Source organism: Puma concolor, chromosome D4 (genome assembly GCF_028749965.1).
Source record: "Puma concolor isolate L17-30 chromosome D4, mPumCon1.1.hap2, whole genome shotgun sequence".
NCBI classification, from domain to species: domain Eukaryota; kingdom Metazoa; phylum Chordata; class Mammalia; order Carnivora; family Felidae; genus Puma; species Puma concolor.
Window position 1 is genome coordinate 19,561,991 of NC_141679.1, and position 23,558 is coordinate 19,585,548.

Sequence of the window (23,558 nt, forward strand, 5' to 3'; positions counted from 1 at the left end):
AAGTCAAGCAAAATGGTGTTTTACCTAATCGTGCACAGAAGAGTCAGGAACAAAATATGGTTTGTGGTAAGCTATAAGGGCAAGTACTGACTTCAGTTTCTTTTTCTGTGAAGTGAGAATGAAGATACTGTGTATTTCTCAAGGACACTAGAAAGGACTGTAAAAACATTTAAAAGATACAAGATGCTATGTATTTCAATATGGGTGTGTGTGATGCTTCAACTAAGTGCAAACAGGACTCCACTGACACTTTATCCAAAGGGTATTGTGACTTGCTTTCTCCTTCCAATATTGGCAATAATTTGGGACAAGTCCAGTCATGTTGGGTAACATGACTCAACTGGCCTTATGCACAAACCAACTTGTTAACCTGCTACAAGTCAGGTGTGTAAAATGTCACGATGCTGTAAGAGGCATCATTCAAACTCTTTCAAGGATGTGTTTTTAACACAACTGTGTGCTAGTTACTAGTTAGGAACCACCAACGACATCAATTAATTTGAGTTTTAATGTTCATATGAAAATATCAAGCAATACTTGGTACCGAATCCAAGTTGCTTCAAACTGTTCCATCCGTATCTCAACTAACACGTGCACCACATTTGTGGGATAAAATGCTATCAGAGAATGAAAGCTTTAGGTACACAAGTTTGAGAGTAGGGCTCTTTGAGCATTTCTTAAAAACTGCAGTTATTCCTGGTGTCTCTCTGCCTCCAAGCATTAAACATAAACTAAGAAATCGAGGATCGTCTAGGGACTGCTTCTAAAAGTTCTCTAAGGCAAAGAGGAGATATTTAAGGGGCAAAGCAATGGATTCAGGGAGACCTATAAACTATGGACATCAAAACTAAAATTCTTAAGTTTTTAGAAATATTAAATTCTAGCTCTTTCCCCATGCCAAACAAACAATTCACTACTCACTCACATGAAATCCTCATTCTATAAAACCCTGTCACTCTGAGCCCTGTAAGATGCTTCTGATGGTGGCAGGGAATTACTCTTCTTGGCCATTACTTTTACTGTGGTGGCAAAAAAGTCCTCTACAGCTAGTGTACGTGGTGTAATAAAAACGAGATGCTTCAGAATTCATTAATAATTATCAAACAATGAGGAGATGAAAATCTCTACGAAATGCCCTACATTTTCTGAAAGTATTCTGTCATACAGTTATAAGAGGAAAGAAATTTGGGTGTTCCCCATGAAAGATCTTTAAACGCTATGAACTCAAAGCTTAAGTGATCCAGAATGCTGGAACTATAAGGAACGCTGGCGATCATCTAATGCAACCATTTTAGAGATGAAAAAAAAGGAGGTTCAGAAATATTTCCAAAACATCACCCCCTTTACGGATATGTCTATGAGTGTGGCATTTGGCGGTCAGGCATAACTGTAGGGCAGAGACTGATTCGACTAAAGTCCAGAGTACTTTGTCAGGGAATGACAGACAGCCTGCTCATCTGAACCACTGTGGAGTCACTCAGGTCACATTAACTCCTATTTCACACCCCTGTAGTGTATGTAGTTGTCTTCAATGGCATAGGCTTCCCCAAAGAACTCAACTCTCTGTGCTCAAAGACATATTCACACGGTTTCATTTCTCAAAGCACAATGTGGTTTGTATTCTAACTGAAAGTACAACCGAGTGATTAAATGAAAGCATATTATTTTTCTCTTCTTAAAAAAAAAAAAATGAGAACACTTCAGAAGTATTACCCACACAGAACAGTAACAGAATTTTTCATTCTTTTTTCCTACATACATTTAGACTGGGCTAACCAATCCATTTTCAAAGTAACATATTCTGAAATTTTTCAAGCAAGTTATTTTAGGAATATGAAGCACCCCCTATTGTTATTGCAACTGAAGAATTTTGCATTGGTACCAGCACGCTTGGGAAACAACACGAAAGCTTGTGATGGTATATAGTTTCTATTATTAGTAGGGTCCTAAGATCATTCATATATTATACAAATCTAAAAATCTATCCTCACAGTTAAAATGATTCTCAAAGAGTGATAGGAGCAATGTTTAAGTGACTGACTTTGTTCAACCCCCAGCAAACTAAGATTTCATTGATTTCTTTGTGATCGAATTTGAAATGAGAAACCTGCCCACACACCTTTCCTCTACTTCCTCTTTCTGGAACACGTTATTTTACTTGTGTGTCTAATGATAATAATTGGTATAAAGGTGATATTGTTTCAAAGTCTACAATGGATTTCAGTATTTGTAGAGTTCACCAAATGTACTCAAGGCATAGGAGCTGGAAGGTGGGTTTTATGGACTCATTTACTACCTGAAAATGACACTTTGTAAGTCAAAGGGGTATTCGATGATCCCTGTGGTGGGGACTCGAACTCTAAGCACATCTTGTTGCGTAGGCAGGTAGGCAGGGTCGGCAACACGGTCCAAGTCATTAAGATAGCTGGAGGAGGGAAGACACAATGAGAAGGTTAGGACACCATCAGGCCAAATCTGCCTATGGAAATGGAAGGGCAAAAATAAATCCTAACAGGTAGAGAAGAGAAAGAAAAATTTCATCAAGTGACAGAGAAATCTGGAAAGTTGAAAGGTAAAGTCAACCTTCCATTAGTCACAGCAAGGTTACCCATCTATGGATTACTTGCTTCACAGGCTTTCTGATGCCTTCTCTTACTATCAGAACCCATACAAAAAGTAGAGGGGGAAAAGAAAAGAAATTCAATGAGCCTTCTACCCTCTACTTGTCTAGCAGGTCTGATGGGTAAAGCAGGAGGTTAAAGCGAATAGTTTTTGAATTACTTACATAAATTTTATTTGTCTATTTGTATAAATAAACAGATAACAGTTACATATGAGGTCAGGATATATTCATATATAAGACTTGCTTGGCCCTGGAGAGGATGGGCACAGATATGGTTTCAAGCATATATATTTATATTTATATTTATATTTATATTTATATTTATATTTATATTTATATTTATATAAATACATATATATATATATATATTTTTTTGGCCTTTTTGCAGAACATCAGTCTTTTCCTGGAATGTATTTCCTCATTCCCTTAAGAGAGGACAGCAGCATACCATGTCTTAAATTCTGTCCAAAGCTGAAGTCATATGTAATTAATGTGAAGCCACAAGATTTGAGATTTCTGGTTACTGAGGTAACAATGTCTAAGGTCAAATATTTCCAGTGTTCAGAGTCATCACACCTAAGCTTTAAATTTATCTGCTTATATGATACTTCTCTATTCCTTAAAAAAAAAAAAAGCTTTTCATTTTGAAATAATTTTAGACTTATAAGAAGTCACAAAATTATCACAGAAAATTCCCCCTGTACCCTTCACCCAGCTTTCCCCAATAATAACAACTTACATAATGACAACATACTATCAAAACCGGAAAACTGATATCCATCCAATACTATTAACTTAACTACAGACCTTATTTAGATTTCACCGAATCTTTCTTTTTTTCTTTCTTTTAAGTAGGCTCCACACCCAGGGTAGAGCCCAACGCGGGGTTTGAACTCATGACACTGTGATCAAGACATGAGCTGAGATCAAGAGTCAGACGCTTAACTGAATGAGCCACCCAGGCAACCCCTAGATTTCACCAGTTCTTAAACACACACATTTTTTTGGGGGGGGAAGTGTATAGTTCTATGACATTTTATCACATGTAGAGATTCGTACAATCCCCAACACAATCAGGATACAGAATTGTTCTGCCAACCGCAAAGAAAGTGTCCTGTGTGCTACCTCTCCTAAGTCTGGCAACCACACATATGTTCTCCATCAGAGTAATTTTGTCACTTGAAAAATTTTATGTTCCATTTACTTTTCGTTCTCTCAAGTTGCAAAAAAAAAAAATATTTTGCAACTCTGAGAATGACATGATTTGATATAATTAGCCAACTGGTGAAAAGGACTGGTCTGCATGGCACCCTAATGATTTCAAAGACTTGCTACTCTCCTTGGCCCTGGAAAGGATGGGTGGGCACAGATACGGTTTCAAGCACGTAACTACACAAGTGTAGACGCACAGTAACTCACAAGTAAGCAAGATTTAAAGAACAGATGGCCCCATTCACTGAATGAGAAGGGATTACAATCCTAACACCTTTACGCCCACAAACAAGACAGTAAGTTTTGATATACACAACATGAGATGTCTGGTGCAGAGTGTGTTATAAATCACCAAGTGCACACTCAGCTGACATGTCCTATGTAGGGGAAGGATTCTGTCTCACACATCGCTATACCTGCCTTAGTACCTAAAAGAGTGCCTGGCAGATAGTCTTATATGAATATTTTTGGGATGGATAGATGGTTTTCCTCTGATGGTATTTAGTTTTACCATTATTTAAATACCACTGTTACCAGTGGTGTTTCCATATTAATTATATTATTGAATTTGAAACTGCTTGTTGACAAGAAATATTCCATTAATTCGCCAAGATCGATGCATCATTAAAAATAGTAGAGCTAAGAGACTTCAACAAGGAAATAAAAGAACTGCTCTTTTGGAGGCATATCAATGGTTTGAGACAAAAAAGGATCATCTTGGAAATTCCTAATGCAAAGCAACTAAGTAATTAGTATTCTAGTGGCCTTACCCACAACACATCAATGATTCTCTAGCTGGCAATTAGCTCTCTACTGACTGATAGAAACCAGCCTCATATCTTCAATTATTATAAAAATGGCCGGAGGATGAAGACAGGAAGGCTGAGACAATATTGGTGTGGGGGACAGGAAGAAAAATGGACGGGATCCAGAATTTTAGTCAGTATCTTGGCATGGCCTTGGAGGTATCTGATGGGGTTAACAAGCCATGTTTTGGAAGCTGGTTTATATCTCATTCTACAGATAAACCAGCTCATCACACTATAAATGCAAAATCAGTTGGCTAGTCAGTAGAGATGCAGTTTTCTGATTTACCAACCACATGACTTGAAAAACTTGAATGTACATTCTGAAACCCACAAGACCATCATTTATTTAACTACCGTCTATAAAAATCAATTCAGAGAAATCAGAGAACTTCTAATTTACATTGGCAAGCTGGCTCAGAAATATGCTACCCAATAAACTATTTCTACTCACTTAATACAATTCACAGAGGTCAAATGGAGGGTGGCTAATTCTTGTACATAAGGTACTGTCATGTCCCCGCAGTAAAGAGAAATCATGGCTTTCTGATTCTCAAAGTACTAAACGGGCTACTCGTTGCCACTCCACTTTTAAACACAAATGTGTATTTGCACAGGAGAATTTAAAGTATCATCACATGAAGTGGGAAATTATCTATCACACTGCACATGATGGGGCAAAGACAGAATCAGGGTACTGATTCCACAACCAAAAAAGGCACGTAAAAGAACTTACTGACTGCCCTAAAAATACTGCCCACGGGGTGTCTCTGTGAACCAAGGGCACTACTAAAACACTAGCTGAGTATCTAAAGCATTCATACTTGCAAGAGTACTTTTCCTTCTTTATCTTTCTTTTGCTCCTTTTCTCTTTTTTTATAAAGGTTTATTTATTTTTGAGAGAGGACCCGCGAGCTGGGGAGAGGCATGGGGGGGGGGGGGGGAACAGAGGATCCGAGGCAGACTCTGTGCTGACGGCAGCGAGAGCTCAATGCGGGGGCTTGAACGCATGAACCCGAGATCATGACCTGAGCCGAAGTCGGACGCTCAACCGACTGAGCCACCCAGGCGCCCCTCTTTTGCTCCTTTTCACTATCAGTATAGTTCACAGAAAGTAACAACCACCTCATAACAAACTTAGACTGAGCACTTACTTGCTGCTTGCCACACTGGGTTCCGTCTGTTCACTGCCCAGGTGGCAAGAGCAAGGAAATAACTACTGAAGATGCTCCATACATTTCTGACTAAATGAACGGCACTTCTCGCTTGACATTCTTTTGGCTTTGCCTCCGTTGGGTGGTGGAGAAGGACTGAAGATGCATTGTGGACAGTGAAACAGGAAAAATATGTATGCAACCAAGACCCGCAGTTTCCAGGGCGCCTGGATGGCTCAGTCCGTTAAATGTCTGACTTTTTTTTCTATTTTTTTATTAAAAAAAATTTTTTTAATGTTTATTTCTGAGACAGAGAGAGACAGAGCATGAGTGGGGGAGGGGCAGAGAGAGAGGGAGACACAGAATCCGAAACGGGCTCCAGGCTCTGAGCTGTCAGCACAGAGCCCGACGCGGGGCTCGAACTCACAGACTGTGAGATCATGACCTGAGCCGAAGCTGGACACTTAACCGACTGAGCCACCCAGGCGCCCCCAAATGTCCGACTCTTGATTTCAGCTCAGGTCATGATCTCTCTTGGGATTCTCTGTCTCCCTCTCTCTGTGTGCCTCCCCTGCTCTCTCTCTCAAAATAAATAAACATAAAAAAAAAAAAAAAAGACCTGCAGTTTTCACTGCTAGGAGTGGGCCAATGAGGAGAGCTTGCTCCTGTGTAAGCCCCACCCATGTGCCCCCTTGGCTCTGGGCTCACAGCACTTTCTGCATTTCACGTCTGCTTAGAGGAAAAAGCCACTCTGTTCCTTTAGAAATGGGGTTACAGAGCAGAAGGGACCAGCACATCCTCATGTGTTGATTCTTGACACATTGTGAGGGAAGGTAATAGAAGAGTCTCTGAACTGAACTGTGCTTTACATTGAAGCATCTCATATTCTGAAGAAACACTTGGGTGGAATATGCCGGTTGGGCAGGGGGCGGGGGGTGCGGGGGAAGAGGTTCATGGAGGATTATTCCATTCATTTAACCTTTTACAAAGAAACACTGAGGTCTGAACAAATTTATATTGCAGAGTAAATTCAGAAAGTTAATTATAGCTGTAATTTGTTTTGTAGGAATGATTCTGAGCGGCTGCTGAGGTCATTCTCAGGGTGTTGCTATGGTAACAGGCACAAGGTACATTTCCAAGGCAATGTATGTGTAACAAGTGGCTGGCAGGAGCTCTCTCCTGATGTCAGGGAGACAGATCTCCCATGGTATACATGGGACTTCTTTAACTGTCTAGGAGACAAGACACATGCAAGAGTGCTAGAACATGGGAGGTTTAGTTGATAAAACTCACCTTACTCCCATCCATCCATCCAATAACTTGTCATCGCTTTGAGATATTTCTAATTGATAACTTGGTAAGTGATTAAAAAAAAAAAAAAAAAAAAGTCCTCACTATTTTTCCACGCGTGTTTGTCCCGTCAGGGTTCTCACACTCAGTGCGATCAGGGACCGTGACTACCTTTGTTCGTGTCTGGTCACCAACACTTAGTCGAAGGACTAGACACAGCAGCAGGTGCTCAACAGGTGACAAACTGAAACAATTTGGTGGAAAATGCTGTAGTGGTTAGAACAGCAAGTTACACCTTTTAGGAGAAAACACAGGAGTAAGGGGGTTGTTAGCTACCTATGTAATTACCTGGCTGGGATATTACTCGCCTGCGTTACGTAAGAACTAAATTTTGAATTTAAATGCCTCTGACGAATGTAGAGACAAGACAGAAAGGAAAGGCATCATCTATTTAATTTCATTTAGCAGCTGTACTTCCTGCTCCTCTCTAGGTCCTGGCCAGAGAATGATACAATTTGTGTATCTGCTTTATGCTTGTCAATATCAAGCTTTCAGGCCTTGGAATTCCCTCTAACCCTGGGCAAACGGAAGGAGTGGTCCTTTACAGACAGAAAATTCTCACACACTCTCCTTAATGGAAGAAACGGGTTTCTGGTTTTCAGTGAAAAACAAGGCAATAAGAAAACTCATGTAGTAAAATTTCAATAGTTTCTTTCCTACCATGAGAAAAATGCAGGGTCATCTAGAAATCACTGATACATTTTGACCATGACATTCTCATAGGTGCTAAGGCCAGGAGATTTCCAGGACATAATCCCTGCCTTCAAGAAGTTTACCGACTTGTGTCAAGAAAAGGGTTATACGAAGAGGCAAAATGGTGAAGTTTGTTAGGGATAGAATGAACATTCACATATTTTGGACAGAGTCATTTTCTGGGAACTTGTTTGAACTGTCTCTAATCCTTGGTGATTATCCACAAAGCACCCTTCTGTAGTATGAGTGATTTGATTAAGGAAATCATGCCCATTAGTTTATCATCACACCTTGTAGCTGCTAAATTCTTTATATATTTAACTTCAGGGTCACCTCTGGCTACAAAAAAAAATAAGAATTTCAGAAATAGGATGTAATTACTTTAAATGATTAAACATATAGGAGAAAAGCTTAACTGTCCCTAAAATAAAAGCTCCAATCAAAATAATTATGGCATTTTCTCTCTTGAATGTCTTTAAAAAAAAAAATGCCAATTATTCCTCTTTTTTGACAATAGGTTGTCAATAACAGTTTTGAGTTCACCTTCCCATTTAATTTATGCTCCAATCTGACATGTAATGAGAGCCTGTTTTTGACAGAAACATCTTTTTAAAATCGAAGAGAAAAAAACCCACCACCTATGACTGGAAGGGTAATTGAAAAGAAATTAGAAATTAAGTGGCTTTTTTTAAAGGCAAGAAACATGAATAAAATTCAGAGATGACTCAGCAGGTAAACTATATCACATTACAGCTGTGGTTAAAAAAAAAAAATGTAGTAAGTTACAGGCATACAACCCTCAGCAATTACACCAAAAGGGGGAATACCTGTGGGTGGTAAGTGAAAAAAGAAATCTCTGACATTTGGTATAAATCCAACCAAACATAGTAAGATAGATGAATAGCTCCTCGGAGTAGTTAACCTGCTATGGGCTGGTGCTGCGCATATGTGCCCGCATCCTTCAATTCCCGTGGAAGGGTCTGCTCTCAACAGGCTGCATTTATGACAGATTTGCAGCTCAAGTCAGACATTAAAAGGAAGTTCTGGCACAGAAAATGGCTCTGGGTAGAATTTCACATTTTTAATTATTGAAAAGAAGGTTAGAAAAACTAGGTCGGCTTCATCAAAAAACCTAAGAAGGCCTCATTGTAAGAGGAACAGTCTGAGGGGAGTTCAAAGCTAGATCACGCCAGGAGATCTTCTTTGACACTGTCCAAAGCAGCTGAAGCTAAGGAGAAAACCAGGAACACGTGATTCCCGTACAGGCACCATGTGACCACAGGGGCTCGAAGGCAAAAAATAAAAAAGACAGTCAAAGCAAACATTCAAAGAACAACATGGAGGGAAGTAACAGTTCTGCGAAACTGCCAGTCGCTGGGGGCAGTCAAGTACAGGGTCTGGTGCCCAACCTCCTGCATCTGGCAGGTCTTGTTGCAGAAAGGAACCTGCCTGGTCATCTGGTTAGGCTGGTTAGCTGCACAGGATTACTCATTACGCAAACGCTCCCATCCCGTGAAGAGCTCATTTTGTGGGGGGCAAACCAACTTTCCTCCTTCATTTTTAACACCTAGCACACCATGATCAGCGTTCAAGGAAGGGCAGCATGTATCACGGGGACTTGGGTCCTAAGAAGTTATTTGTTTTCAGTACAAAATTACAGATTTAAAACAAAGATCACCCAGTGGTAGCAAGTAGGTGATATCCTTATGGTTTATGAAAACCACTCAAGGGAGAATATTCTGGGGGATAAAAGAGAAGTCTAAGAAATCATGCATTTCAATTATCCTTGGCCAAAGAACTAAACCGACTCAGGAAAGCAGATTTGTAAAAGTAAATTAAGTGTCTCATAAAAAGATCTTATCACTGCATCTGTTAAATAGTTTCAGGTTCTTAGGAATCTTATATATGGTTAGTTGATACGAATGCTTCAAATAAAGAGCCCATCGATGTCAAATGGAAAATGGGCCAGGCAACTTGTGCGTCTGCTTGGGTCATGGAGATAGATTTTTCAGTCTGTTGCTCAAATAAATCGATCTTATAATTAAAAGCAAAAGCAAGATGAGAAAAGAGAGAAGAAGAGAAAGAGAAAAGGGAAGGAAGAGGCCTTTTTCAATTTGCTGGTCTGGCTTTCTGCTTTGTTAACTTATTTGCCTTTTATGTGGTAACTTTCAAAGCTGCTGACTAATTCTGACAAAATTTTTACGCTTCTAAAACATATCAAGAGGGGCGCCTGGGAGGCTCAGTTAAGCATCGGACTCCTGCTTTTGGCTCAGGTCATGATCTCACCATTCGTGGGATCAAGCCCCGCATCAGGCTCTGTGCTGACAGCGCAGAGCCTGCTTGGGATTCTCTCCTTCTACCCGTCTCTCTCAAGATAAATAAATAAATAAATAAATAAATAAATAAATAAATAAATAAATAAGAAAAAAAGTAAAACAAAGCAATTCAAGAAGCATCAGAAAACTGCATTTTATCCTTGCCTGCTTGTCCTGAAATGTAACGACAGTGCTTAATTCAGTTAATTTACACAAACTTATTGAAAATCTGTTATGTTAAAGCTAATGCACTCTGTGTGTGCCAGAGGGAGGGGGGCTGGCACAGGGAGCTGGTACAAAATACTTAAGATATATATATCCTTTGCCTTGAGGGACAGGAGGATACCTGGGAAGCTAAGATAGCACAGATGAATCAATTAAGAAATAATTAAGTGCCAAATTGTGAGCTGCTAACTATGAAGGCAATAAGGAAGGAGAGATGATTATGAACTGTAGTCACTAGAGAATAGTGTGGAGGAGATGTGGGGGATGAGTTACACTGATCAGACAAAATGAGATTTGGGTAGGCAGAAACGAAGAGAAAAGAAAGATGGGAAGAAATTAGGAAAACCCAGAAGTTACTTACTTTCTTACTATTCAGTCATTCATCCAATTACTTTCTCCGAAAGTCTACACTGAAAGCTAGGTACTGTGCAAACATGGAGTGCCAACCATAAAATTAAAAAAAAAAAAAAGAAAAAAAGATGTGAGTCCTGTCCTCAAGAAGCTTGTAGTCTGGCAATGGAGATGAATGTGCTTTAAATAACTACACTACAAGGCAGGGGCGCCTGGGTGGCTCAGTCGGTTGGGCGTCCGACTTTAGCTCAGGTCAGGACCTCACAGTCCGTGAATTCGAGCCCTGCGTCGGGCTCTGTGCTGACAGCTCAAAACCTGGAGCCTGCTTCAGATTCTGTGTCTCCCTCTCTCTCGCTCCTCCCCTGCTCATGCTCTGTCTCTCTCTGTCTCAAAAATAAATAAATAAACATTAAAAAAATTTTAAATAACTAGAGGCTCCAGTGGTTGTAGGCAAGCGTCAGCCATGAGAAAAAACACTACTGATTAAAGTAGGTATCTCAGTGTCACGTCCCCTTAACTTGGTTGGATGTTGGTTCTGTAAGATCAGAACTTTCATTCTGATAAGGATGATCAGGTCTGAGGAGCTGGTCTTAGTCAACTAATTGCACTAATTACAGATCAAAATTCAACTCATTACTTTAAATCAAGATGCCATAGTGATAATGCAGCATCAGGGTCATCCAGTCAGAGTTAAAAGACTGCTTGGCAGGCAGGAGTCAAAATAAAGGGACCCAAATGACCTAAAGGGTTACATGGAGAGAGCAAGGTTCCAGAGCTCACTTGTGACTGAAGCTAGAGTTGTCTTCTGCTCAGGTACCTGTTCTATTACAAAAGGCTGTCAATTCTACCCTTGGATCCACTGATGGTTAAACCTATCACACTCTCCTTAACCAGCTGTTCCAGGTACGACAATGGGCAAAAGGCAAGACGTGTAAGACACAATCCTGGCTCTCAGAGTCAAATCAACTCAATGAACATTTCTGGTCATTCATAGCATCTTTGGTACTAGACGCTGTTTACATGGCATTGTAGAGGTACTGACAGGGAATATGACATAGGGTTCTCCGATGCCCATTTCCTATCAAGTTTTGTTGTGCAAAGCAGCACTTACTGAGTACTGCGGAAGGAATACAAGCCATCCATTCTCTCAGTATTCTGAAATTTAGCTTTGGGTTAATTCAGAGGACAGGGGCCCTAAGGTAAGTTCTATCTAAACGCAAGTGGACGCAGAATACCAGTTGCCTGTAAACATTCAGTCTTCTCTAAGAGATATCTGCCATTTGAGTTGTGGGGGGAGAGGGGGGCAGGCGGTGGTAAAAATCAGACAGTAAATATTCTAGGCTTTGTGGGCCATACAGTCTCTGTTACAACTATTTAACTCTGCCAATGGGCGCAAAACCAGCTATAGGTAATACATAAGCAAATGAGCGTGGTTGTGTTCCAATAAAACTTTATTTATAAAAAAAAAAAAAACAGGCAGCAGGCTGAATTTGGCCTGTGGGTTTGCCAATCCCTGTTCGGTAGTAACAACATTCCTGGTTTCAACTGGGGACAGTGCCGTCCCGGGGAGACTGTGGAGAAGAGGCCGAACTACAGAAGCTGAAGATGCCGTGCCAAAGCGTGAGCGGGCAGCAAGCTGACATATGAAGCATGTCACTCGCACCCGCTATGCCCTTCAGGCAGGGTGAATGAATGGCAGACAGGTGCCCTTTCCCTATTACATCGCAGTAATGAAGGTTAGAGTGTAAAGCATACCCAAGTCTTATCTTAGCATCTCTGAAGTGCCAAGGGTTCTAAAAAAGGAATAATAAAGACCCGCATCTTAGAATCATCAGTTCACTGTGGAAGACAAAAATTTTGTTTGTTTTGTTTGTTTTATTCTTGCAAAAGGTTATTAGGAGATATGGCTCATTAGATGACAAAACGGAACAAAAATAGAAGTAAATATGTCACTCACGTGAAAAAAAAATGACATATTGTTGGCCTTTTCAAAAAGAGCAAACATATTCAATATCCATGCCCTCTTCTGGGCTCAAGATGGCATTTTTAGTAATTTAACCATGTAGAGAATAATCTTTGTTCATTCCATTCTCAGGTAAATTTGGGGGTGCCAGGTTTTCACTTGACTGCATAGGATAATGGTTTCTCAGATAAAGGCAGTCTACTGTAATAGATCACAGGATTTCAGAATTTAGAAGGCAATTTAGAGATTATAGATCACACACCAGAGTCTGGAGCAAGTGGGGTTTACTTTGTCAAAACCCCAGAGGTGATGAGTGGCAGAGGGAACTCCATCAAAGACTGGACCTTGACCCAATGTTCTCTCGACAAGACGATAATCTTGTCTGTCTCCAAAAGCCTGCAGTAGGTTTACACTTCCTTTTTATCAGCAGATGAAGAGTAAAGTCAGGATGGCTCCAAGCGTCAAAGGAAACACACCCTAGAGTTAACTATTTTGCTCATCAGTCAGGAACTTTTTAGCAAGGTATCTCTTCAAAAGAATTCAGCCCTAAATCAGGTGGATATACTGAGTCTACCTCTGAAATTCCTATTGCATTTTGAGTTAACATTCAAATTCCTTGCACATTTTTTTTTAATTTTGTTTTATTTTAACGTTTATTTATTTTTGAAACAGAGAGAGACAGAGCATGAACAGGGGAGGGGCAGAGAGAGAGGGAGACACAGAATCTGAAACAGGCTCCAGGCTCTGAGCTGTCAGCACAGAGCCCAACGCGGGGCTCAAACTCACGGACCTCGAGATCATGACCTGAGCCGGAGTCGGACGCTTAACAGACTGAGCCACCCAGGTGCCCCTCCTTACACATTTTTAAATTAAGTTAAAAATTTAGGCATGAGGTTAAAAGTAAGCTCCAACAGTGACTTACGCCCAAAAGCCAATTTACATATGTGTTTTGGATTTACAGAAAATTTCAAGAAGGTGTCTGATCTGCTGAGCTCCTTGGAGGGAACTTCAGGAAAGGCGAGATTAGGGATTATTTGGTCTCTGAGGTGAACACAGAGCAGTCTTTGCCAAAAGCCTGCAGTGTGAGGACTTCTCTCACTACGTGCCAATGTGATGGAGATTTAGTACTGTAGGCAGTGAACTCATTTGACCTGATGCCTCAGTATATTAAAAAAAGATGGTTAACCCCAGAAAAAAAAAAAAAAAAAAGAGTAAACCTACAGCCATCTGTTTATTGTGCTCTTTATCTAAGATATTCAAAGCCCTCAGGCTTTTTTTTTTTAATCAGTAACAAAAAAGTTAATAAGAAAATTCACAAAACTCTCCAGCATCTTAGAGTGCTATTTATTCTTTTGATCAATAAAATTAGAAGGATATACCAAATGAAAGTCAATTGCAAACTTATCCAAAACTGCTTATCCATCTCCTAGACTTTCCCATTTCCTTGCTCCTGGGCTGCCTGCCCACTGTTTATTATGATCAGTAAGTTGGCTAACCAAAGCAGAAAGAGGGAAGCTCAAATGACTTTGTTGTAGCTTTCTTACTGGCTCTAGTTTAACTCCAATAAAAAGTTAATGGATAGAGTATGGGGGTAAAGGGTTAAGACATGAGGCTATAATACGAGGCGCCTGGGTGGCTCAGTCGGTTAAGTGACTTTGGCTCAGGTCATGATCTCACAGTTTGTGGGTTTGAGCCCCGCACTGGGGTTTCTGCTGTCAGAGGGCCTGCTTCAGATCCTCGGTCTCCTTCTCTCTCTTCCCCTCTCTCACCTCCCCCCAACCCCCGTCTCTCAAAAATAAATAAACACAAAAAAAATATTTTAAAAAAAGACTACAGGCTAAAATAAAGAAATAATAATTCTGAATTATCCGTGACTTAGAACATCTTCCACGGTGTATGAATAATTGACATGTTGTTAAACTGGGTAGATTTTCTGGATGATAATCAAAACCCTGCTGGGTTTATTCTCCGGTAAACTCTACATAATTTTCCTTCTTGACCTCATATGTACGGAACTACCTATAGGCAACATTTATAAAGATTAATGAACAATTTGCATCTTCTATGGTGAGTGATTTCTCTCATCATAGACATTTATCTATTAATCTATCATCTATTCATCTAACTATAGTCAATTTTCTATCTCTCTCTCAACCATCCATCCTCTGTAAAGCTGTATTTCACAGTGATTAAGATCTGGGGCTTTAGAAGAAGAAAAGTGATTTTGACTCCTACTCCTACTCTTACTAACTGTATGACTTTAACCAAGCTATTCAACCTCTCCGACAACCGGTTTTCTCTACTGTTTGATGGGGATGATAGGAAATATCTACCACTTTAGGCGGCTTTGAGCATTAAATGAAATAATGCATGTGGAATCTAACATATAGTAAGAATCTAACTACATACAGTACAGAAGTACACAATCTAACATAGAGTAAGTGTTCAGCAAACAGGAGTTACGATGATAACAGAACTTTCCAGAACTCAGACTTTCAAAAATAGCAGAAGAGAAAGAAAAGACAACTTTGAATGCTTTCACGGCTCTGACTTCACAGTTCATCTACAATGGCACCTACATCATGACCGCACCTACATCATGGTCAATGAAATAATGGAAAATTACCCATCTATTATTTCATGGGACGATCATCTGTGAAGGTCAAACATGAGCAGTCACCGTCAGGCTCTGAGGAGAGAGACACTTTAGTAAACACGGTAACAGGTACGAAAGAGATGTGCAAAGTACTAACCCACAGGACACAGTGACTCACTATCTTTGGTGTTGGGCAACACTTTCAGAGAACAGACCACTGACCAGGGTCTGGAAGGATGAAAAGGAGCTCACCGCGTAGGAAAGAATAAGGACTTGCTTGGCCTCTGCTTCAGTATTCCTGGCATGTGGCCGGCAAGACTCTCGCCATCAGCAGGGTCCTGGAGACAACAGCTGTCATGCAGCCGACTCTGAGCAGATGTGCGTGGCCCTGATTCTCACACTGCTAGAGATGACATCTGTATGTGTCACCTGAATCTAAACTGAAGAACCACAAGTGGAGACACTGCTCGAGAGAGGTGGTCCTGAGCTCTGGAAGAGTTCCGGAAGGTGATGATATTGTTTAAGAAATCACGTCCAGAACACCAGTGAGGTGGTGTTTAATTGTAAAGATAGAACAATGCAGAAAAATCTTTAAGAAGTATAGGAGGGAGATACAAATACTAAAAATACGCCAGTCGGGGGCACACAAAAATGTCAGAAAAGAGGTAACAGCTATCTGGAATACAGAGTCAAAAATTATTTTGAATTATTTCTATTTCATAGTTATTTTGTGAAAATGAAGTCAGTACTGGGAATCAACGGTGCTCAAGATATGGGGCCCCCAAGGTTTTGAATGTTCTTCCTGTGGTTCCCAGAGCATCCGCTCGGGCTACACACACGTGAAATGAAGCGGCAGGTGGGTGAATCCCGAAAGCCACAGGTCCTATCTTTGTGGTGGGAGGGCTTTCCTAGCTGAGGGAAAGGAAAAGTGCCCGAGCCTAACTGGGGAAGAAAAAGGGGTCTCTAATACTCAGGGCTCCTGACACGGTGGGATTAAAGGCCGGCCAGCCAAGCTGTTGGCCACCAATCTATAAAGAGGACTAACTCGTCTTGGGAAGAGACCAGAAACACGGGGCCAGCTAACTCAGGTTTCCACATACAACTCCTTACATAACTGGTAGGAATACCCTGGTTCTACTTCCCCTGAAGTAAACAGTCTTCTAGCGAAAATAAAGAGCAGAGGGGAAACCCCAAACAAAATACAAAACGCCTCCCTAGGTTTCATGTAGCTAAACTGACCAAATGTTCTTGCTTAACCAGGATTCCCAGGTTATGCCTTTTATTTCAGCCTATTAATAGCAACCCCTTCCTTCTCAAAATGTCCTCACTGGAATGGTAAATTGTATGGTCACCATCTATTTAGTCTATAGAACAAGATACTGTAACAAAAAGATGGAAACATATACTTTTTAGTAGAAAATTTGTTAAAAGATAATCAAATAGCACCAGCCAAGGAAACAGCCTTGTATTTCACAGAAGAATACCAATGTGGACCAAATGATAAAAGTAGAAAATGTACTCTTTTCCAAATCCTAAGGGAAGCATTAAATCACACAAGACTTATCAAATGGAATGGAAGCCATTAAGTGAAGAGTTGATGGGGAACGAGAGATCACCCAGTGACAAAATAACACCACACAGATTGCTTTTGGTGGCAAAAGGAAAAATAGAACTTTATAAGGGAGGGCGTCAGCACCCTAATACCGTGGGGAGCCTTAGCTGCGCCCATGATGGGCAAACAACATCTCTTAAAATGCAATTTACTCACAATTAGCTTGAATCGAATCAAGTCTTTAAATGTAATTTCCAGCTTACAGTAAATTCAAGAGACAACGGAGCAAGTTAATTCATCCTACATAAGGCAATCAGGCTAATCTCTTCAACATGCCAGTGAAATGCATACAGGCCTCTACTAGATCACGAGAGCCTAAGGGACATATAAACCAATGCAACGTGTAGTCCTAAAACTGACCTACTCTATAGGACACCTTGGAAGAATTTGGGAAGTGGGACTGTGAACTGGGTATAATGACAAAAAGGACTGACGATTAATTTTAGGTGTAATACAGTATTATTTACTATGTGGGGAAACGTCCTATTTTTTTTTTTAAAGAGATAGATTCTGAAATGTGGGTATGTAAGGATCTGTGATAATTTACTTTCTTACTTCTGCACACAAATATGGTTAAAAAAGAATTAGGTGTATGTGCATACACATAAACCACATCTATCTATCTATCTATCTATCTATCTATCTATCTATCTATCTATCTATCTATGTATCTAGTTCAGAAAATCAGCTTCTCCACATCGCCATTAGGGGAAAATAGAACTGTTTAAAGAATAATCATTTGAAGGAATTTAGATCAGCCTGCCCCAGCTGCCCCCACATGTCTGTCTGACTCCAGCATAAGGGATGTGTCCAAAGGCATGTTTCTATGGTTCACGCAGCTTATACAACAGGATTCTCAGACAGCGGCTTTCCCAAAATCACAGTGCTAACAGGAGGTTCAAGAAATGGTCTTAAATAGCTCTTTCCTTAAAATAGCAGATGTTGCCATGTCCTCTTATTGTACTAACTAACGGGCACCTGTCTAGAAATCCACAAATCTAAGCTAAGGAATGTCACCAGACACGTGTAGAGCCTTGTCTCAAGAATATATGCGCAGCAGCTGATACAGGTGTCCTCAGTGCACACAGGAAATCACTCACAGGGTCTATTCCCAGAGCAGAGGCAAAATCACTTCCTAAGGAGGAACCCTGACCTTGGTAAGCACATAATCATGCGACACTGCTTCTCTGATGCCCTAATGGCAAGACCTCTCTGTAGGGAGAAAAGTTACACATGGGTAAAGACTAGAACAGGTGAGAAGGGGGAGAGACGGGATTTATGATAAAAGTTAACAGATCGGGGTTAGATGCGATGAGAGACTGGAGGATTTATTAGTAAAAAGAACTTGGTAACGGGGGATTCATTCCTCACTAAGGGTCAGGAGAGGCATCAAGGCAGCACAGTGAGAAGTGGAGAGGAGTGACAGGAGAACTCGAGAATGACAGATGAGGGTGGAGGGGAAGCAAGCAGATAGGAGGAGACATACTGGGCAGGAACAGGGAACAAGGGATAAAACACAACAGCACCATGGGGAGATAGATGAAATCTGAAATGGCAAAGCAAACATAAGGACAGAGGGAGCAGGAAGTAAGAGAAAGACAGCTGGTCAAAGGTTGAGGGGGCAGAATTTGGAAGAGACAAGAGCTGACTGCATCTCTCATCTCTGCACTCACAGAAACTTACACAGTAAAGGTTCCAGAGGGAGGGCGGGAGGGAGGAAGGACGAGGGGCGAAGGCAGGCAGGCAGGCAGCGAGTGGAAGAGAAGCGACAGAAGGGCAGTGAGATGAAGGTGTGGGAGAAGGAAAGAGAAAATAAGGAACGAGGAAAGCACACATTCCACAGGCACACCAGGGGATTAACACTAGTTAAAACACGACAGACATGGGGATCATGAGCCTTCTATGCCACGTTCTAGAATTACGTGATGCAAATTTACCATAGGAATACAAGCACTGCTGTGACCAGGCCACATTTCTGTGGCTGACCTGAATCGTAACTGATCTTACGCAAATGCCTAGAATCAAAGTCGACACGTGATCTACTGTATTGAGAAAACAGAATTGATCAGCTCTTGGATCTTCCAGGCACCATGTGTGATGCCAACCAGCCTCTGGGGCTCCTCATTTTCCCCAGGGTCCTGCTCTCATCCAGTGGGTCACTTCATATGAACTGGCCTGAGGCTGTGGACTTTTTTCCATCCATTCTTCTGTCCGCCCGGAACCAACACCAAGAAGCGAAGCCTGGGTTAACATAATTAATGTAGACAGAAATCTGGCTAAATACTACAAAAAGTCCATTTTTCAGGCGCCTGATTATCTAGATTGCTGACTGCATTGATTACATTAATCCAACAATTGCCAGATCTTCACTTTCTTTCTGTTGGGCGAGATTTAATCTAGAGAACTAACAAATCTCTCTAGGATGCAAATCTCTCCCAGGACACGTGATTTTGATTGACAGCTCACCAAATAATTTTGGAATGCATGCAAAATTAGACTCACACGCAATTTTCATGCAAAGGCAAACCTGTCCATCAACATAACAGTGGTTCCCCGAGAGCAGTCAAGGTTCTGTGTCTGGAAACTAGAAACTAGGAAGTGTGATGTGTGAGAAGGCATAATCGAGAGTATTTGTTTGGGGTTTTTAATGTGTGTACGTGTTTTCTGGCACATGACAAAAGGATCAGAAATTTGTATGAAGAGTTATCATTACAGGATTTCAAATCACAATGGAGTATGTGTTTGAGTATTGCTGGTCTGCAATTTGGTGGAAGCAATGGGTGGGTAAACTCAGATTCCTTGAGTTTTCAGTTTGGTTTTCAAATGGAAAACAGTACAAGAAATACTCTCTTTGACTCACGATGCCAGTCTGTCCCTTAGAAGAGTCTAAATGTATGAGGTTGGCACAGGTTTAACATCTGTACTTCCTAACTGGAGTTTGAGGCAGATACCGAATACAAGTGCAAGAATACAGAAGTTATCACTGCAGAGCACACGAAACTAAAGAGAAAGATCCAAGGGGCCTCCTTGATGAATACTCACTATTTGGTAGAGTCAGACAACTGATATTCTCGTCGTCTATCATAGCATTCCTGGATTCCAGGATCATTCCATAAACTCTTTATTGCATCTACATATGGATTCTCGAAAGCAGACACCTTCTCCACATCGACTTCTCGAACTAATTGTGCATGAGCCTGTTGAAAACAAACAAATATAGCAGTTTTAATCTCTCCGTCACTGAAAACTGCCTTTGGTTTGCACATCACACTGCGCACAACTGAGGTTTTCCTTCATGTGCTCATTTTCAACCTGGTTTATCAAAAAGCAATGCTTCATTTCTTTTTTCCTCACAGAGAATCCAGTCCCAAATCTTTCCCTCTACAGTAAACCTGGAGGCTACATAATGTTGATTAGAGGAAAACAGTGTTCAGCTTCCCATCAGAACAATGAGGATGTCATGCTACACATATGATCATTTCTGGTGATTATCATAATCCTAAAGCAAAGAACAGGAATAATTATGCCCTCTGTATTTATAGTTCATTATAATCAAACACATAATACACTCAGCCCTTGAGTTTACGTCTTAGCATAAACTTAATCAGACTCTTCAGCTAATCAGGTTTAATTCTATCATTCCCTTTCAAGATAGGATATAAAACCCCCAGAAGAACAATTATTATCAATGATTTAATGTGAAACACAGTAACCATTCCCCCTCCATTCCAACACACCTTGACTTCCAGAATCTTTATTTCATACATGCCTTATCAACATTATCAGATTGAGAATTCTATTCAACTTTTTAACAAGGAAAAAGGACTTTGTTATTTTCATTACAACGTTTAGTAGGAAAAAGGTAAGGAGATTTTAAAAAGGTTTTTGAGGGGCGCCTGGGTGGCTCAGTCGGTTAGGCATCCTGACTTCAGCTCAGGTCATGATCTTGCTATTCGTAAGCTCCAGCTGTCAGCATAGAGCCCGGCTCGGATCCTCTGTCCCCCGCCCCCCACCCCTGCTGCCAGACCCTCCTCCATTCTCTCTCCCTCTCTGTTCCAAAAATAAATAAAAGCATTTAAATTTTAAGAAAATGTTTTCAGTCAAAAATGACTAATGGCTTAGTCGATTGGGCTTCCAACTTCGGCTCAGGTCATGATCTCATGGTCCGTGAGTTCAAGCCCCGCATCAGGCTCTGTGCAGACAGCCCAGAGCCTGGAGCCTGCTTTGGATTCTGCATCTCCCTCTCTCTGTCCCTCCCTGCTCACGCTCTCTCTCTTCTCTCTCTCAAAAATAAATAATAAAATCTTAACAAAAATAAAACAAAAAATGTTTTCAATAAGAGTGAAATCAAAATGTGGTACAGTCAACCCAGAATATACCACTGCCAAAATCCCTGTCAAAATAAAAACCCTGCTCACATCCATCCATATATATATATATATATATATATATAGTATATTCATTTAATTACATTATATCAATATATGTATGCAAATTATACATACATATAAATATAACTGTCTTGGAGACTGGAGGTAGGTAGCTGATAATACATTTACACTCTTACTTGGAGAAATACAAACTTTCAAACTAGGTTAGTGGATGGCTTATCATGATCACACGGTGACCTAATTATTCATTTCAAAGGGTTTTAAGCAGATGGAGCTTTAATACATTTTTTAAAAAATCAGTTTAATCCATGTGAGACCCTGTCTGGTTCCCCAACTTTACCCACCTTCCCTTGCAAGTGGGAAGGGCCCCATATCATTAGATTAATCTGGACTTAAGTAAGGTTTTAAGAAGCCTAAAATGACGAGACTGAAGAAATCACCTTTCTTGTTAGTTCTGTTCTGACCTTGACAGATCTAGTAACCGAGAAGTTCTAGCTCTGCTCTGGACCCCAGTCTTGGAAAAGAGATCCCTGTAGTTGCTTTTGTACCTAGTCCCTGTCCAGGAGATCTGTTCTGTTATCCCAGCAGCGAGCGATCTTGCCGGCCTGGAGTCCTGTTCCTCAGTTCTACTCCCGGCGAGCCTTCATTAGTCACAGGTCCTGCCCAGCAAGTATGTCTCATACCTCTGTAGGGAGATCTACAGTCAGGTTTCAACCCTTGCCTCTGCCTGTGCTCACTGCAAGTTCAAACTCAGTGTCCAGAGATAGGACAATGATCACATCCTTGGTATAATCTTAAATTAGAACCCCTACAGCTACATGTGCATTACAGGGTTCTCTAGAGGATTCTGGGGATCTTGTGGGGCAGATGGGTGCAGAAGCAGGGATCTACAACATGGCTTCCTGCTGGATATACTCTAAAGACAGGGTTTTCAATCTGACTCTACTTCTTCTTATGACCCTGGGTAAGTTACTTAACCTTTCCACATTTTATTTCTGGTGGGGAACATATACTGTCCCACCAGCCTCATGTTGTTTTGTGTTGTGTTCTAGTACTATAGCTCAGTGATTCTCAGAAGCTGGTCCGCACACCATCAGTGTTCCGTGGGAATTTGACAGAAATCCAAACCCTCTGATCCTCAAACCTTGTGAATCTGAAACTCTGGAAATGAGGCTCAACAATCTGTCTTAAGATTCTGATGCATGCAAAAGTTTGAGGGCCACTGCAGACTACAAAGCTCGCAGATGCTAGTTGTTCTGATCATAATTAATTGCCTTGCTGGCCAGGAATTGTTACGGGAAGCTAAAGAGAAGAGGCTCACAGAGGCAACAATCATTCCAAAGCAGATGTCACTGACAGATGTTCTTAAGGGCCAGAAAGCCAGGGAAATGACTCAATGGGCCGGATACAGGCAATAGGGAGTAATGGGAACTGTGGCACAAATATATTCCTTAATTAAAGAAGGCAGCTGCTCCTTAACTTCAACGAATTGTTGCCATTGGCAAGGTTGGTCCATTGTTGCCTGATCTTTCAATTTTTCAAGGAAGCCAAAAAAAAAAAAAAAAAAATCTAGGCTTTTCTGTGAAATAGCCCTAATTTTAGGTCTTGGCAACACTAGACAAGATAAATAAAACATATCTGTGACTGAGCTACATCAGGGGCCATTCAACTGCAACATATGTTCCAAGAGATGCTCTTCTGGGTGGCTCAGTTGGTTAAGCATTCCGACTTGAGCTCAGGTCATGATCTCACGGTTCACCAGTTCGAGCCCCACACTGGGCTCTGTGCTGACAGCTCAGAGCCTGGAACGTGCTTCGGATTCTGTGCCTCCCTCTCTCTATGCCCCTCCCCCACTTGCACGCTCTCTGACTCGCTCTCCCTCTCTCTCTCTCTCTCTCTCTCTCTCTCTCTCTCTCCCCCCTCTCTCTCTCAAAAATAAATAAGCATTAAAAAAAAAAAGATGCTTTTTCATTGGCTTCCCTGATAAGCTTGACCACTAATACTGTCCTGCACAGAATCTAAAGCACAGTAGCTGGTTACTGGTTAACACATGCTAATGAGTAGATAATTTTCAGTATTTTTCTACAATAATATTTAGACAAACGTTTATATATCCATAGGGAGAAATGGTTGGGACCAAACTCTGAATGGGGTAAAAGCTACATGGTAACACAAGTTAGCATACGTACTATTTCTTCAATGCCCTTGATACTCACTATACTGGGCCAGTCTTGTCATTTGGAAGAAGTTCTGTTTCGGCCTCTAGA

At 40.9% G+C, this 23,558-nt stretch overlaps 1 protein-coding gene across 3 annotated transcripts in view; it reads right to left on the bottom strand.

Annotated features, from left to right (window-relative positions):
- LOC112868673 (guanine nucleotide-binding protein G(q) subunit alpha) overlaps positions 1 to 23,558 on the bottom strand; it is a 316,778-nt gene that overhangs the window by 83,580 nt on the left and 209,640 nt on the right. For all 3 annotated transcript variants that reach the window (XM_086685047.1, XM_086685048.1, XM_025931649.2), the window contains exons 3-4: positions 19,943 to 20,097; positions 2,297 to 2,425 (exon numbers count right to left, since the gene is read on the bottom strand). In XM_086685047.1, the coding sequence (XP_086541173.1) occupies positions 2,297 to 2,425; positions 19,943 to 20,097 (284 nt within the window). The remainder of the gene's footprint in view (positions 1 to 2,296; positions 2,426 to 19,942; positions 20,098 to 23,558) is intronic.